At 39.8% G+C, this 17711-nt stretch overlaps 1 protein-coding gene across 8 annotated transcripts in view; it reads left to right on the top strand.

Moving 5' to 3' along the window:
• The window catches only part of DOK7 (docking protein 7), a 108858-nt gene that overhangs the window by 79139 nt on the left and 12008 nt on the right, over positions 1-17711 (top strand). For 4 of the 8 annotated variants that reach the window (XM_075930821.1, XM_075930820.1, XM_075930818.1 and 1 more), the window contains 4 exons: positions 10090-10155; positions 10967-11038; positions 11450-11602; positions 16307-16480. In XM_075930821.1, coding sequence (XP_075786936.1) covers positions 10090-10155; positions 10967-11038; positions 11450-11602; positions 16307-16443 — 428 coding nt within the window. In that variant the 3' untranslated portion in view covers positions 16444-16480. Of the gene's footprint in view, positions 1-841; positions 7029-10089; positions 10156-10966; positions 11039-11449; positions 11603-16306; positions 16481-17711 lie in introns of those variants that run through there. The other 4 variants (XR_012904405.1, XR_012904404.1, XM_075930823.1 and 1 more) reach the window with 2 other exon arrangements.

Here is a 17711-nt window from a genome sequence, read left to right as displayed (position 1 = left end):
TTTGTAGCTGTAATATTTGGACTGCTATTATTTCAACCTGCAAATGACCTGTGGGTTTAAGTAATGCACATGGATTATTTGCTTCCTGATTTTGTGCCCAGAGGCAGTAGTTAGATGTCTAAGAATCAGTGTTTGTACCTTCAGTATTTTTCAGGAACATAAGACATAGGTGTCAATTGCACCTGTAAAAAGAATCACTTTATTGTGGCAGCTTGCACTTTTCATCTGGGGAATATTTTCATCTAGCAAGTATTTGTATCTCTATTTGCCTGAATTATACCTGATTCCAAGTAGAGACCCACTCTGATTTGTGCTCAAAATTGATTTGCAAATCCTTGGGGCATGGTAGGCCAACAGAAAGGGAAGTCACCTTCTGGAAAAAAAATACACCATACTTGCTGGCTTTTTTTTATAGCATGCACTAGAACATTTTACTTATGCCAATAAGCATTTTCTTACAGGGATGATACCCAGAAGTTATGGAATAATTCTCGTGCATGACAAGAGAATGTAATACTAAAGGCTAGATTCTTACTCTTCTTAAATAGCACCTTATTCTCTGAGTAGTCCCCATTGAAATGTATGGAGATATTAAAAGTACTACTTAATGTGAGCAATGATATAACAATATAGTCCCAAGTAATTTTAAAGTCAAATGACAACTTCAACAGAACAAAAACAATAGTGGAATTGTCAATGGGACTGTAATAATATATATACCTGTAATGAGGCTGGCAAATGGAAATCCATGCTGTGGTTTTGCATCTATGATTATATTTCAGTGTTATAATCTAGCAAAGAAAATGTAATTATAATGTGAGTATAATGGCTATATTTACAGGAAATGTTTGCTCATCTAAGCAAAGCAAGATCTAACAGTACATTTGTATAAACCACTGATGCAGTTCAGAAGTTCAAGATGTTCATCATAAGATGAAGAATTCTGCCATAATTTAAAAAAAGCCTGAAGAAAAACCTTACTGGATTTTTTTGTAGCAATGACCATCCCCTAACATTATTGTAAATGTGCCACTAAGAGAAATTTCTTTGAAAATGTACAATCTTCTCGCTTCTATCATTCTGAACACAAAGAAAATGGAAACAGATGTAAATCTCTCTTAAAATCTACAATTAAATATTTGCTTAGTGAGAAAATAGACCTTTTTTTAAAGGATGAGAAGATTTGAAAGTCATTGACCCAAGCAAAGATGAAGGACAAGAATATTTAATTGAAAATGGATCAGTATAATTCATCATCTAATGGAAGAAATCAGCAAGATAAAGAAAAGTGGTTATTTGAATGTGACTAGTGGGCAAGATAAAGAATGTGTAATAAAAGTCAGAAAATAAAGGAGTGGCAAAGGGAATTGAAGTCCAAACAGAATCTTTTTTTCCCCTTCATCTGTCTTTTATTCTCTTGGCTGCCTTCGTGATATCTTCATCTCTTCTACTTCTTTTTTTATAACCACATCTTTATGGAATTTCTTAATAAAAAAGAAACCCATACAACTTCTTTCTCAGTTTCTCAACTTTATCATTCCCAGGTGCTTCCTTTTGTCTTTTTAGTTGCAGATACATCAAATATTACGGAACCTAATTTGTTGCAATGCTTTGGAAAGTAATACTATTTTGATATCTTGCTTCTTTCATTTTTTAATCCAGGTCATGTGCTGAACGTCCTTTGTTACTCAACCATATTTCAAAGAATTGTATCTGGATTAGACCGCCTCACTAGAGCTTGCTCACATTTCTTTATTACATATATTTTTATCACTGTTTTCATCCCCTGCCTTTCATTTGCTGAAGCCAAAATGAGGCTGTCTCTCTGATGAGGAATTTTGAGAAAATCACTTCATTTGAGGTAGCTGATCTAATGAACTGGCCAAATAACCAGGCACACACACCAGGCACTAGCCAGTCCCCCTCTCTCTGGCAGCTTTTGCAGCCAGAGTGTATGAGCGCTCGATGATGTCATTCTGTCTCCCAGCAGGAAAAACTTTTTTATAGCTATAGAGAGAGAATTTGTGAATGTAACTATGTGCACTATTCTGTTATGTGAAAATGTGGCAACCCAGTTATTCACATCTGTTTCTTTGTGCATTTTAATGCTCAATGTGCATGACAATGATGCTAACTATGCAGTGTCGCTGAGGAGTGGGGAGCCACCGGGCACTGCACCCCCATCTGCAGCCAGATGTGACTCTCAGCCAGCAGGTAGAACAGAAATTTTATTAGTTCACAGGGACACAGCATAGAACATACTTGTTAGCACAGGATCCAGGAGCAGCCAATTCAACCCATCTTGGGGAGAAGGGGGTCCAGAGTCCTGGCCCTGGCCCCTCTTTCTGTCCCCCAAGCCAGCTAGACTCCCTTACGCACCCAGCAGCATACCTCCAGTTTCACCAGTTCCACCTCCCCTTTTGTCCAGCTTCCCAGGCAAAAGGTGTCACTTGGTCACACCCCCTTCTCAGGCTCAGGTACCTGTGTACCTGATGGGCTAAGCATACTCCCTCAGTGAACCATACCTGAAATCCCCATCCACATCTAAATAGTAATTCAGTATCCAGGGAAACTGAGGCAAACACACAGGGTTACTACAGGGCAGTAGAAATCAAATGCAACATAAGAAAGCAAACTGAGAATCCAATCCCCGCTTTGTCACACATACACTACTATTCTGTTATGAGAAAATGTGGCAACCCAATTACTCACATACCTGTTTCTTTGTGCATTTGAATCCTCAACGTATATTAACAGTGATGCTAACTATGCATATAAGTACCTTAAACAAATGCAAAGACAGCTTTGCTGTGCTATGAAGTTCTATGTGCTTTATAAAACATCTTCTGCTAACCACTTCAATTTTGACTCAACACGTTATGTGTTCAGCTACTAGTGATACAAACACAAGAGGTTAAACATTTCTCTGTTAATTGCTAGTGGTTACATATTGTGAACAGTAGACCCATCACCTTAAAAGAAATGTGCTTCATTCTAATAGCAACTCAAACATGCTGGAGAATAAGTTTTCACAAATATGTCAGTGCATAACACTTTTGTTCAAATGTCACTCAAGAACTGCTACTAAATGTAAAAATAACCTGGTGAGGTGAATAATTTTAACTCTGTTTTTAAATCTTGTATTGTATCTGCCTTAAAAACTTCAGCAAAGCTAAGCATAATGAGACAGAAATAATCTCCCTGGAAACTTGTTTCTACAGGACTTTGCAGGACTGAAATATCCTGAGCTCCCTTACTGCACTGTGATAGTGTCCATGGGAGGAGGCAGATTGGAGCTGTTCCCTGTAGGTACATGTGTGCTCAACTAAGCACGTGCTCCCAGGAAGTCAGTAGTGCCCCCACAGAACCAGCTTTGAAGAAGAATCAGCATGAAATCCCTTTGATTTGGGCAAGCTCTGCTAGGAAACACTGAAAAGGATAGGATAATATTCCCTCCACCTCCCCACTCTTTGCAATGACTAGTACCAATTAGCCTTGCACAGGGCCTATGTATTGGAACAAAGTTGTGGTGGTCACTGACATTTGCTACCACTGCTTTCTATAATTAGAGGAGTCAAAGAGAATTTTGCCTTCATTTTTAATGTATTGTTCAAAATCAGGAACTTAATTAGAACCATAGCAGATAATCCCCTAAAGTACCGAACCCCAATATAATTAGGCTTCATCATCATTACAAAGTTTTTTCTATTTCTTGTATGTGCAGTTCCTTTTTTTCATCTTTTGAATGATCAATGTCATCTGCATCATTACAGAGCTTTCTCTGCGTGACAGCTTCTTTGCTTGTTATACAAAAGCTGCATGAAGTTTGACATGGAAATGTGCTATAGGATGAATAAGGGAGTAAAGACAAAACAGTGCTGGGGAGTGGAAGGTTCTAAAATGTCAGGGTGCTAATTAGAAACATGTTAAATTGTTCTCATGTGTATGAAGAAGAGAAGAGAGAAACCCAAGGTAGCTTAAAGTTATGTACATAACAGAGGGAATGGGTGCTGAAATTAAATTGAGGAGGAGGAGGAATCAGAGCCTTTAAGGAGCACATCTCTTTTACTGCAGAACTGTTCAGCCTAATTATCCTCTTCTGAAGTTAGTTACTGGTGTAACTTCATTTATTTCAGAGGGGTTATTCCTGATTTACATCATTACAAGATAAAAATCTGCCCCATGGTGACTTGGTGGCCTCTGACAAGACTGAACGTAATTTATAATTCATGAAATCGTGGCAGGAAATTCTTCATCAGTTCTTGAGGTGGGGAAAGATAAAATAGATTGTGATATTTTATTGCCCCCCCCCCCAAAAAAAGGATTGTATTTTGAACATTGTCCACAGTTAATTTGTCATCCTTGGCAGTGATAGAAATTTTATTATAACAGAATTTTTATTATGAGAAATTGATGAGTAATAAAGTCTTCTATCATAAGACTTCCTCTTGCTTCACTGTCCTGAATCTTATGAGCACACAATTTAAATTCCCTTAAAAATGAGCTTGGAAAAAGTGTAGATAAATGGATACAGTCATTTAAACAATTCATGCATTTTATTTAAGAACTATATCTTGGCCTGAGTGCACACCTGAAATACAGGAACTGTGCTGGGCTAAAAGGGAGGGAATCCTGCTTGTAACAACATGAGGACTTGCAGAATCCTAAAATAGCTTCTATTACATCTTCAGAGCAGAAGTAGAGCCCAAGGTTTCTAGTCCCTACTCTATGGGATGCAAAGAGTAGTGGAGCTGGGACTACACAGGTAGGATGCTTTTATATTCCTCTACTTCTGTTCCTTACCTGCCCCCACACTGCCTAGCACTGAGATGCAGGGAGCCTGCAGATCGTAGCATGTAGTGTGATGGGATATGTAAGAATTAATAGTGGTCCGGAAAGGCAATACAATAGTGGTTGGGATCTGGCCAGAAGCACACAGATGAAGAGGCTTGTATCCCAGCATGCTGTGGGTGCCAGGGTTTTTCCTTCATCCTCAGTCTAAACTGATCCTGGACTTGGGGTTTGTCAAAATTTTGACAGCAGATGCATCTTTAAAAAGGCATGTCAAACAGAACACATAAAGAGAAGGACCCGAGATAGGGGGCATTGCAAATGCCAGCCTTAACGCCTTCCAGAAGGACCGAACCTGAGAGAGTTCATCACCATGGAAAATTGTATATTCTTTATATGTGATAGAGACTCCTGCCTTGCTCTTCCTGGTACTACAAACTGTTTAGACAATATCACAAATATGGATTGTCCTGAAAAATGTCTATCAAATCTGAAGAAATTCCCTATTAGACAGGTAGGGAAAATTTCAGAGTATGGCAAAATCTCTTTAGAAATAGAAGTGTTTACATATGTCCAGTGATTTGTACACTGCTGATAAACGGTAGTTGTGTTATGTAATGAGGTGTGAACTCACATTCAAATAGCAGAAAGATACAAGCAGAGGAGATCATATAAATGGATCGTAGCACCAGCAAATCTGATATATTTTGATAAAAAGAAACACACCCAAAGGTTCCCTCTATCCTAAAACAGTCACAACGCCATAGTGCTTTGGATTCTCTATTGAGTAAGATAACATCCCTCTTCAAAGAAAGATATGAAAAAATTTTCATCTGACTAAGTGATGTGCTGAGCAGGTTTAAGAGCCTCATCTAGTTTTAATGCAGCAAGAAACACAGCTTTACTTGAGAACTTAAACTATTTTACATTTCAGTAATGATTTTTCCAGACAATCAGGCAGTCTAGACATTCAGACCTTATTGCCTATGTTGTGAATGCAAACCAGCTTGTGACATAAGCTTGTGTTTAGCACATTCACATTCCTTTTCAGTAGCCATCAGGTGGCAAAGTTTAAAAATTTAAATTGTAGGGGTTAGTTTATAATCTTTGTACTTAAACCTCAATAATCTTTCATTAGTTTTTAGTGGATTTGGATGCATTACCTATGAACATGCATTCATAGCAAAATGTTCTGCCCCTTGAAGAGTTGACATAGAGGCCCAACTACTGATATGAAGCAACAAAACAGGCCATTTCAAATGTTGATTCTCTTTGTCATAGCCACAGGAGATATAGGAGCACAATTCTATGGATCGACTATACGAAGACTTGATTTTCACAAGGAAAAACCCTGTGGAAGGGAACCAGTCTTTGTTCCATAGTGAACATTCTTTTCCCGTAAGCATGAAAAGTAAAATGTAAACAGTTTTCTAAATGAGCTAATGCATTTGAACACAAGGCATGGCAGTCAGCCACACTAAAAATGGACATCACCAAAAACTGTAAAACAACCAAACCCAAAAACCACATCATATGAAGACATGACAGAAGAGCATGGTGAAAGAAATGGAATGCCTGTCACAGAGATGACTACTTCAACTTCTTGAAAATGTATCTTGTCAAGCAGTTCCACTCATTTGCTACAATACATATCTTTGGTTACATGACAAAGAACAGAACATAGCAAGCAGGAGGACATTGAATCCTCTCTCAATGTATTCATTGTATTGTTCTTCATTAGCACAAGTAGATGTAGTAAGAAGCACAAAGCCTCATGAAAAGAATCCACACGAAATTCCACAACATGCATATGTCAAGTCACCAAATTATACCCGCTGGGTAACATTGTCCTGACCATAATGGATTCAAATATTTCATTTGGAATTGTTTATTTTCTCTCTCTGGTTCTTTTGTACAAATGCCAGGGCGGATTCTTTTCTTCTATAACTCATAGAATGTTGCTTAAAAGTCCACATGCCCTGCTAGATGCACCAAGTTCTTGATCAAACTCACTGGCTGTGTCTAGACTGGCATTTGCTTTTGCGGAAAAACTTGCCAGCTGTCTACACTGGCCGTTTGAATTTGCGCAAGAACACTGACGATCTAATGTAAGATTGTCAGTATTCTTGTGCAAATACTATGCTGCTCCCATTGGGGAAAAAGCCCTCTTGTGCAAATGTATTTGTGCAAGAAGGCCAGTGTAGACAGCTAAAAACTATTTTGCGCAAAAAAGCCCCGATGGCAAAAATGGGGATCGGGGCTTTCTTGCGCAAAACCGCGGTTAGATTGGCACAGACGCTTTTCCGCAAAAAGTGCTTTTGCGCAAAAGCGTCCGTGCCAATCTAGATGCTCTTTTCCGCAAATGCTTTTAATGGAAAAACTTTTCCGTTAAAAGCATTTGCGGAAAATCATGCCAGTCTAGACACAGCCACTCAGTTCAGTTCTCTGGAAGAGGAAACAACCTCTGTGTCTGTCACTCCTAAAAAGTAGAAACTATCATTTGCATAAACTTTATTATAGTGTCCCAAAGACTCACAGAAAGGCCTCTGGGAAGCAAGAGGCAGAAAAAAGCAAACCAATCACAATGAAAACATATCTGGTCATTACCAAGAGGCCAGATTGTGAAGCCCTTTTTACACTGTAAGGACATTTACTTGTGAGTATTCCCACTGAAACCAATGCAACTGAGTAAATAAGTGTTCACTAGGGTACAGAAGGTCTCTATAATCTGCATGTAAATTAAAAATATATAGTTCTTCTGTATTAGATATGCTTTAAAATGTGTATATTGGAGTCTTAGGCTATAGAGTACATGCTTTTTGTGAGTGCACAAGTACTGTAATACTGAGTCTTTTTGTCCAGTTATGTTCTTGTGAAGTATTTACTTACTGTCCTCTAATCTGTATTCATATTTGTCTTAAATCAAAACACCAAAAAGATTATTTAACTTGGTTCCATAGTTATTCATCTTGTTTGCCAGTCAAATATTGAGGACCCTGTTCACTTTATATAATTTCTTAATAGTAAGGGTAACATGTTTGGCTGTTTTTAAACTGTGTCTGAAACTCAGTGGCTCTCCTCTTCAAGGAATCTTCATCATTTTAGGAGGTGATGAGAATTTTATATCAAGTACCAAAAGCAGCCTCCATCTGCCAAACTGCACACAGCACAACTGCTCTGTCAGGGTACACTGCATAGCTATTTCAAAATAAACTATTCTGGAATAGTTATTCCAAAATAGCTTATTCTGAAATAGCATGTCTACACTGCAGGGAAGCCTCAAAATTGATTGGAGGCAGGCTTCCCTAATGTGCTATATTGATTTAGAACCCCTGGAAGCGCTGGGCAGGAATAACTTAGAATGGTCCCGGGGAGGGGCTGTTTGGAAATAGCAAGAGTGGAGCACACCTAATTTCAAAATAGCTATTTCAGAATGGCTGTGTCTACACTGGCATGAATTTCCGGAAATACTTAAAACAGAATAGTTTCCGTTATAAGTATTTCCAGAAAAAGAGCGTCTACATTGGCAGGCTGCTTTTCCGGAAAAGCCCTTTTTCCGGAAAAGCATCTGTGGCCAATGTAGATGCGCTTTTCTGGAAAAGAGCCCCGATCGTCATTTTCGCGATCGGGGCTTTTTTCCGGAAAAGACTACTGGGCTGTTTACACTGGCCCTTTTCCAGAACAGTGTTCCGGAATAAGGACTTATGCCCAAGCGGGAGCAGCGTAGCTTTTCCGGAATAGCGGCTGATTTTGTACAGTAGAGCATCGTTGCTTTTCCGGAAATTCAAGGGCCAGTGTAGACAGCTCGCAGCTTATTCCGGAAAAGCGGCTGATTTTCCGGAATAAGTGGCCCAGTGTAGACACAGCCAATAAGTATTATTCCTCGTAGAATGAGGATTACAGATTTTGGAATAAGTTGTCCATTATTTCAAAATTATTTCAAAATAACGGAATGGCTGTGTAGGCGCTCTCATTTTTTTTTGAAATAACGTTAGTTATCTTAAAATAACAGTGCAGTGTACATGACTCTTGCAGTGGTGCAATATTTCAAATACAATAAAGAACATAGTCCTCCACCCTTACTTAAACTGGGTAGTGTTTGCATACACAATTAGCCTCACTGGGATTATTTGTGTGAGTACAACTCATTACCTGCAATGGTGCCCACAATGAAAACTGTGAGGAAAGCAGACAGTGCCAATTTACCTAAATAGTTAAAACCACTTAACAGGTTATATAACTTGCAAAGCATTGTAAATCCAATGTATAGTCCTACATCTGTACCATCCTGCGTAATTCTGGATTGATGGAGAGATGGTCTGGATAGACTGCTTTTCTTGTTAACACAGACTTCTGTGATCACGAAATCATAGAATCCTAGGGCTGGAAGAGACCTCAGAAGGTCATCGAGTCCAGCCCCCCTTCCCAAAGCAGGACCGACCCTAACTAAATCATCTCAGCCAGAACTTTGTCAAGCCAGGACTTAAAAACCTCTAGGGATGGAGATTCCACCACCTACTAGGTAACGAGTCCAGTGCTTCACCACCCTCCTAGTGAAATAGTTTTCTTTAATATCCAACCTGGACCTTCCCCACGGCAACTTGAGACCATTGCTCCTTGTTCTGACATCTGTCACCACTGAGAACAGCTTCTCTCCATCCTCTCCGGAACCTTCCTTCAGGAAGTTGAAGGCTGCTATCAAATTAAATGATTAAATAAGATAGTAAAACTGAGCAATATTTCATCAGAGCAATGAATCCAAAACCGATTAAATAAAAACTTCTCCCTTCCCTCTCTATTATTTGCTTATTCATTGCATTGTTCCTACAATTTGATTCTTGTGGATGAGGTCTGATGAGACATTAATTACAGCACCAAGTTTTGTGCTTACACTATTCCAAAGACACGGTTAGGGTTGCAGCAGCAAGCAGTTTACAACTTTGGATGTGATTCTGTCACTTTGTTTACTCATACTGAGTAGGCCTACTGATTGGGTGAGTAAGGATGGCAGATCGTGGCCTGTAGAAAATATTTTGGGGGATTCTTTGTTCCAAAGAAATGACACTGGAGAATTAATTTTTATCATAACAATTACAAAATGAGGATTTCAGTGATCTGAAAAAGGGAGATGTTAGAACAAAGACTTCCAATGACAAAAGCAATCTTGTGTTTCTTACCAGTAATTTTTTCCAGAGTAATTTATTTGGAAACATTGACTGTGACTGCGTGGGTACAGCAGACAGCTAATACTAATGAAGGGTATTTAGCATTAATGTGCAGAACTCTCTTTAAAAACAGGTGCTTCTTCTGTCATGGCAGCTTCTGGATCTCTGAAAGTACAGAAAGGACACTCTCTGCAAGCTGGTAGGTGTAACAGGTTACGTTGTGTGTATGTGTATATGTAAAAGTGTGCCACTTTGCCCTTAAAACAAAAGAGTTTTAAAAGTGATATTTAACAGTGATATTTCCTGATGCAGTCTGTGCTATGGTTTATTTTTCTATTCAATTTGCAGATGAATTAATATTTTGTTAGACACAGCATTGACAGGTGGAATAAGTTTAGAAAAGGCAGTGACAGGTGGGATGTGTGCCAAGGCACAGGCATTAATCCTCTTCGTATCAGTGAAAGGCTGCCAATATTTTAACAAGGGGCTCCCACAAACAATTTCCACCTTAACCTGTCATAAATCCTATATACTGGAAGTGATGGCCATTTAAAGTATATGTCCCTATAACAATGAAGGAGCGAGGAGACTAACCAAGGCAAACAAGCACAGTAAGCTGCAAATATCTGTAGCTGAAAATGCAATGCAAGTACATTGATAGCATAGGATAGCCTTCTGATTGCAACACAGCACACGTATTTCCAAAACATTCCCTGGGGAGAAAACCCTCAGCTCCATCTACAGAGTCTTCACACCCCATTCCAATCAAAATAATGCAATGTGGTCCATTCCAAACAATGACAAATTTCCTGTTGTGAAGCAGAATCATTTCCGGGAGGGATGGTTTCAGCGATTTCTGTATTTAGTTCTTCAATTGGTTTTTTTTTTAGCGTTGTTATTTAGATTATGTGTCTAGAAATCAAAAGAAAGCGGTTGTAGGCTTTATTATCACCATCCAATTTACTAGCTACCATGGGGCCAAATATGTTGGGAATTTTTCAATGCTCTAGGTCCTAAAGGTGGTTTTGGGTTGATGGCACCGCCAGCTGAACTTGGAACTTCTACTGGCCCAGAAGAACCTGGTGAGTAAACAGCACTGCAACCAACTACATCAAAAGGCAGTAAATTCTGTACTTTCCAGAAGAATTATTCTGTTTACCTACCCATCTTCTTTGAGGAGGGTGGCTACTTGGTTTCATGAAAGAGATTGATTGATTGTTTCCCACATTTATTCTAAATTAAGTGCAGTGGTTAGTTATACCCACTTGTTTTCCCTAACCTCCCACCATAGCATATATGTGAGCAGTTCCATATATGTGTCCCCAATCCATCAGGTCCACGGTTCCATACATGAATTCTTTATGGTGAAGACCCTTGCATTTGTTTTCTGCTGAGTATTTATGTATAGAACGTTTGAGGGAAATATTTGCTTGCATTAAATGGATTATTAATAATTGTGAATGACAGCATGAATTGTATGTTCATTTTTTTAGGAGGAGCAGTAGGCTATTCAACAGATCTACCTGTAGCTGATCGACCCCACAGCGAGACAACAACCTATGTTAATATTCCTGTCAGTCCTACATCAAAGAAGCAGCTCCACTACATGGAATTAGAGCTTCAAGAACCTAGCACAGGCATAAGAGGTAGAGATCTTTACGTATGCCATTACTACAACTAAACAATGTTAAATGTAAACTGTGTGCATGCAGAGGGAAGTCCTGTGCTCCCGGCCGCCAGCTGCTTGTGCTGGGACTTGCCCACGATTGTCCACATTTAGAAATACTGTATTAGGGACAACTATTCAGCTAAGAAGAGTCTCTGGAGTCTATTCTGTCCCCAGCTCAAGCAGGATTGTGCTCGCCTTTTATTAGCCCTCTGGTCGTTAGGTCAATGCCTCTCCATTGCAAATATGTGGAAATTGGGTCCCATTGCCCCAGAGCCACAAAGGATATTTAAAAGAGCTCTAGAGGTGATCCTGGCAATTACAGACCTGTAAGTCTAACATCAGTACTGGGCAAATTAGTTGAAAGTATAGTAAATAATAGAATTGCCAGACTCATCGATGAACATAATTTGTTGGGGTGTGTGTGTGTCAACATGGTTTGTATAAAGGAAAATCATGCCTTATTAATCTACTAGAGTTCTTTGAGGGGGTCAACAGACATGTGGACAAGGGGGATCCAGTGGATACAGTATACTTAGATTTTACAGTATACCAGAAAGCTTTTGACAAGGTCCCTCATCAAAGGCTCTTAAATAAAGTCAGATGGCACAAGATAAGAGAGAAGGTCCTCTCATGGATTGATAACTGGTTGAAAGACAGGAAACAAAGGGTAGGAATAAATTGTAAGTTTTCAGAATGGAGAGAGGTAACTAGTGGTGTCCTCCAAGGGTCCATATTAGGACCAATCCTTTCAACCAATTTATAAATGATTTGGAGGAAGGGGTAAACAGTGAGGTGGCAAAATTTGCAGATGATACTAAACTGTTCGACATAGTTAAGATCAAACTATACATATAAAATTATGGGAATTAATTTTGCTATTATCACTCAAGAGAGAGATCTTGCAGTCACTATGGATAGTTTTCAGAAAACATCCACTCAATGTGCAGCCACAGTCAAAAAAGCAAACAGAATGTTAGTAATTATTAAGAATGGGATAGAGAATAAAACAGACAATCTCTTACTGCCTCTATAAATTCATTGTACGCCCACAACTTGAATACTGCATACAGATGTGGTCACCTCATCTAAAAAAAGATATCTTGGCATTGGAAAAGGTTCAGGAAAGGGCATCAGAAATGATTAAGGGTTTGGAACAGGTGCCATATGAAGAGATATTAAAAAAAAATCAAACTTTTCATCTTTGAAAAGAGGAGACTAAGGGGGGATAGATAGAGATCTAAAAAATGACTGGTGTGGAAAAAGTGAATAAGGAAAAGACTTGTCCCTATAACATAAGAACTGAGGGGTCAGCAATGAAGTTAATAGGTGATTGGTTTAAAACAAACAAAAGGAAGCTTTTCTTCATGCAGTGCACAGTCAACCTGTGGAACTCCTTGCCAGAGGATGTTGTGAAGACCAGGGCTTTAACAGGGTTCAAAAAAGAACTAGATAAATCCATGGAGGTTAAGTCCATTAATACTTATTAGCCAGAATGGATAGGAATGGTGTCCCTAGCCTCTATTTGTTAGAGGCTGGAAATGGGTGACAGGAGAGGGATCACTTGGTGATTACTTGTTCTGTTCACTTCACCTGGGGCATCTAGCATTAGCCACTGTTGAACGACAGGCTACTGGGCTAGAAGGACCTTTAGTTTGATCCAGTATGGCTGTTCTTATGGTATTAAACACCATTGATTTAAATGGTAGTTAAAAGCCTAAATACCTTTGTGGATCTGCGCCTGAGAGCCTATGGCCACATTTTTCAAATGTAGGTAAATAAAATTAACTAACTAAACCCATATGTAGGCACCTAAGTAGAAGGAGCCTTATTTCCAGATGCACTGAGCACCGGCAGCTCTGTAGGGCTGCAGAGTATTATCACCTTTGGACTTGGGTGTCTCTGGCAGGGCAAAAACCCACACCCACGAAATTTATAAATCATAAAAAAAGTAACCCTACCAGGACTCCCGCCTCAGTGTGCCTAACCAGGAAGCACAGAGCATTGACTCTCCTTTGTCTAGAAACGGGTGTTTATGCTTCTTAGAGATGCAAGCCACCCAAAAGCCCTACTAACCTTTTGGACCTACCTGAGTATGGGCTGCTCCAGTATCTACCTGGCATAATTTAGGTGGTTCAGGGCCCAGTACCCCCTTCTTCTGGCATACACAGAGATCCTGGATGCTGCAGTAATGTTGGTAGAGTCTCCCAGAGCAGTGGGCAGTGTTCCCTGTAAACTGAGTGATTCAAATGCTGCCCAGTTGATTAGCAGAGCAGCCCCAGCTGGCAGCATGTGTTTCTATTGTGGTGCACATCTGCACATGCCTTGGGTGCACATAACTAAATTTATTCTGCACATGGATGGAAGAAATTAGTGGGAACATGTTAGTGGGTCTTGGCATTAGGGTGCTGTTAAAGATGAATGTGACTTCACCCCTTTCAGAGGTAATGTTTCAAGTTGTTTGCAGACTCAGGTAGATGCTATTTCTTTGCCTGATTCATTGTTTCAAGGTTTAGAGACTTGTCTTTTGAAAGTAAACTAAAGCTAAGAACTTGAGTTAATTACATGACTCCAGTAACTGGGGCCCTAGGCATGGCTCTATGGATCTTGGACAAGATGCTGAGTCTCTGGCATGATTCATCAGACAAATAGCCCATCTAGCACAGTATTCTCTCTTCTGATAGTGGCCAGAGCTGGATGCATCAGAGGGAATGAACAGAAAGGGCAATTTATCAGGTGATCCATCCCCTGTCATCCTGTCTCTGCATCTGACAATCAGATCTTTAGGGACATTCAGAACATGGGGCTGCCATTTGGGGTTGGAGAAATGAGGCCAAGGGATCTAGATCTATAAAAGGGCATAGACCCACATCCTCAAAGGTATCTAACTCTCATGGAAATCAATGGGAGTTAGGCACCTTTTGGGATCTGGCTTAGCTCCCCTACCACACAATGGATTCCAGCCCTGAGTTATGTGCCCAGGCTCCTTTTACAATCAATGGTGAGAGTTCAGTCCCTAAGAATGCGATTGTCAGAAGGCACCACTGTGAGTGGGGAGCCACCTATAGTAGCCAGTCAGAAATGCTGAGGAGAGGGGCATTGCTTAAGCCATATTCCAAAAAGATAGTTAAGAACCTAACTCCGGGCCAGAGAGACTTGCCCATCTCCACTTGGAATTCACAATGATGAGTCCCCTCCTGAAGTGAGGTGCCTAATGCCAGACCCCACCTTTTCTTGGAAATAAACAAAGGACTCTCCCCTTGCACCCAATTGCTAGACACTCACCTGGGATGACTGGAATTTGAATCTCTCCTGGATGGCCTCTGTAGTACTCAGCTTACAGGTAACTCCGGTGAGAAACCTACTTAGGCCAAGATTGTCACTGGTTGAAATTATGATTTAGCCACTAGAAAGCATGCTTTGTTCTACTTGTTACCTTACCTGTGTCTTCGATATTTACGTATCATCACTGACATGTCTGTTCTTTAGAAATAAATTGATTCCTGTTGTGTTAGAAAACCACTTCAGTGCTGTGTGTTAAACTGAAGAATAAAGTCCTGAGCTAAACTAACAGGCTGGTGAGGGCTCTGCCTCTTTGGAGGCAGTGAATCTTCTAACTTCTGTGTCTAGTGGGAGGGCTGGACACTGCAGGGAGGGAAAGGTTGTTGGTATTGCCCTGTATGGAGTAACAAGGCTGGTGGGAGCCAGGGTGAGACCTCTGTGCTGTGAGTGGGTGTCAAAGCTGTGAGCCAAAGCTGAACAGCATGGGGCTCCCATGGTGACAGGACAGGCAGTGACAAAACTCCTTACTGATCTGGGTGAAGCTGCAAAGTGTCCCAGTCCCTCTCTTCTTCCTGCCATTTCACTTCTGGCTAGCTAAGGGGGCTCCTTGCTCAGCCTGTTGGCCTCTAAAAAATTCCCTTTCCTAGGGGCTCACTTAGCTGTCTTCATGCACAGGGGTCAGCTAAAGAGGTCAGCCATGCACATGGGTCAGCTGTCTCCATGCACACGGAGTCCAAGTGACATGGGGCCACCCATTTTAGGACTGAAAATTCCACTAGGTGGCAGATTACCTGGGGTGAGACATTGCTCCTCTCCATCAAGCAACACTTAAATCCTTTAAAAAAATCTGTCTCTAAGGGCGTGTTAATTGCACCGTTAATTCGAGATAACTAGCGGTATTTTGAAATAACAATGCGTCTACACAGCCATTCCATTAGTTTGAAATAATTTAGAAATAATAGACAGCTTATTCCGAAATCTGTAAGCTTCATTCTAAGAGGAATAACACCTATTCCAAAATAGCTATTTTGAAATAGCCCTTCCAGGGCCATTCTAAGTTATTCCTGCCCAGTGCCTGCTGGGACTCTAAATCGAGATAGCATGTCTACATTAGGGAAGCCTGTCTCAGACTAATTTTGAGTCTTCCCTATAGTATAGACGTGCTATTTTGGAATAAGCTATTTCGGAATAACTATTCCGGAACATCTTATTTCAAAATAGCTGGGCAGTGTAGATGTACTCTAAGTAACGTACCCAATATTACAAAGGAAGTGTGTAGGGGAACAGAAATTGAACCCAGGCCTACCACAGCCCAGGCTAGTATAATAAGCACTGGACAAGCTTTCCGCAAAAGGGCAGGATAGTAATCAATAGTACAGTTGTATTTGGGTTTTTTTTTCAGGGGGTGAATCAACCAGATATGCACAGATTGACATTGCAGCCACAGAGACAGCTCACAAAGTGGGCACTCAGCATGCTCAATGCCGAGAGGATCGCTTGCAGGAATTGGAACAGAAGAAGAAGGGAGCCCAGGAATGATCTGCCTGGAAAAGAACTTTTTGCGCACTCTAACTTGGTACTAATTTAAATTTCAAATGATTCACATATTTAGTATTTAAAATACACTTGTATAAAAGCTGCCTTTCTTGATCATATTTATACCAGACTCATTCCAACATTCTAATTCCTAATTGGAAAACTGGTAGCATGGTGTTGTTTTAAGCTTTGTAACGTCCAGAAGTGCTCTTCCTTTTCCACATACAGTATATGTAAGTTACTGTTTTCTTTTTCTATAAATCCTGGAAGAACCTGGTGCCAAATCTCAATGATTACTGATCAGAGGCATTGTATTTAAAGAATTCTTAATTTGTGCAAATAAGCGTGTGTGTTTATGGGTATTATATATGTACATAAAAACCACAAAAACATATTCAGATACTATTGAAGATCTTACTTAAATACAAAAGAAAAAAATTCAGTGTTTTAAAAACCATATTCTACTGCTATAATTTTGTCCAAATACAGGCTCACTTATGTACTTGCCTAATTTTACATAGCTGTGTAGTTCTGTTAAATTAACTCCTGTGCATCAATTAACTGTTTGCATTGTCAGGGCCATATTTATGACTGCGTAGTTGTGCCTGCAGATCAGAGAACCAAGGCCAACATTTCCAAAGTTTCAGCTTTATTTTCAGAGGCATTGAGGACCTGAATGACTTTTCCAATGACTTTGATTAGAGTTGTGGGTGCTTAGCATCTTAAAAAGTTGGCTTCTAGTTTCTCGAGTTGAGCCATCCAAAAATCAAGGTACCCCAAATTAATAATCACTTTTGAAAAAGCGGATCTGCATTTGTATCTTCAAAACAGTGTAAAAAATGGAAGCCAAAATCAGTCCATCAGAGTTAACACTAAAACTGCCATTTACTCATTCCATGCTATGCCTAAAGATTGCAGAACCAGTGCTATGTAAGAGCCCACTGTCTTCTGAGACCCTGCATTGCATAGGCACAAGGACCTATACTGTACTTTCCTGCATCAATTTGTAAGTCCACATAACTTTTTGTATTTTGTGGTTTTGTCCCTAAGACAAAATGCAATTAAAAAGAAAAAAAAAGTCTATTCCAGTTATTCTACAGTTACAAACCAGTGTTATTTCAGTTTTGAGCTTTTAAGGATTATCAGAAGCAAGTTAATCCAACAAATACTTTTAGTATTGAAAATAATTTGACTATATCATTTTAAGCCAGAATTTTAAGAATAAGTGCTGCTTGTAGATCCAGGCAGTAACTAACATAATGAATGAAATT

Source organism: Pelodiscus sinensis, chromosome 5 (genome assembly GCF_049634645.1).
Source record: "Pelodiscus sinensis isolate JC-2024 chromosome 5, ASM4963464v1, whole genome shotgun sequence".
In the NCBI taxonomy this organism is placed as follows: Eukaryota; Metazoa; Chordata; order Testudines; family Trionychidae; genus Pelodiscus; species Pelodiscus sinensis.
The sequence above is the reverse complement of the archived record's forward strand: the minus strand, read 5'-3'. Positions and strand labels throughout refer to the sequence as shown.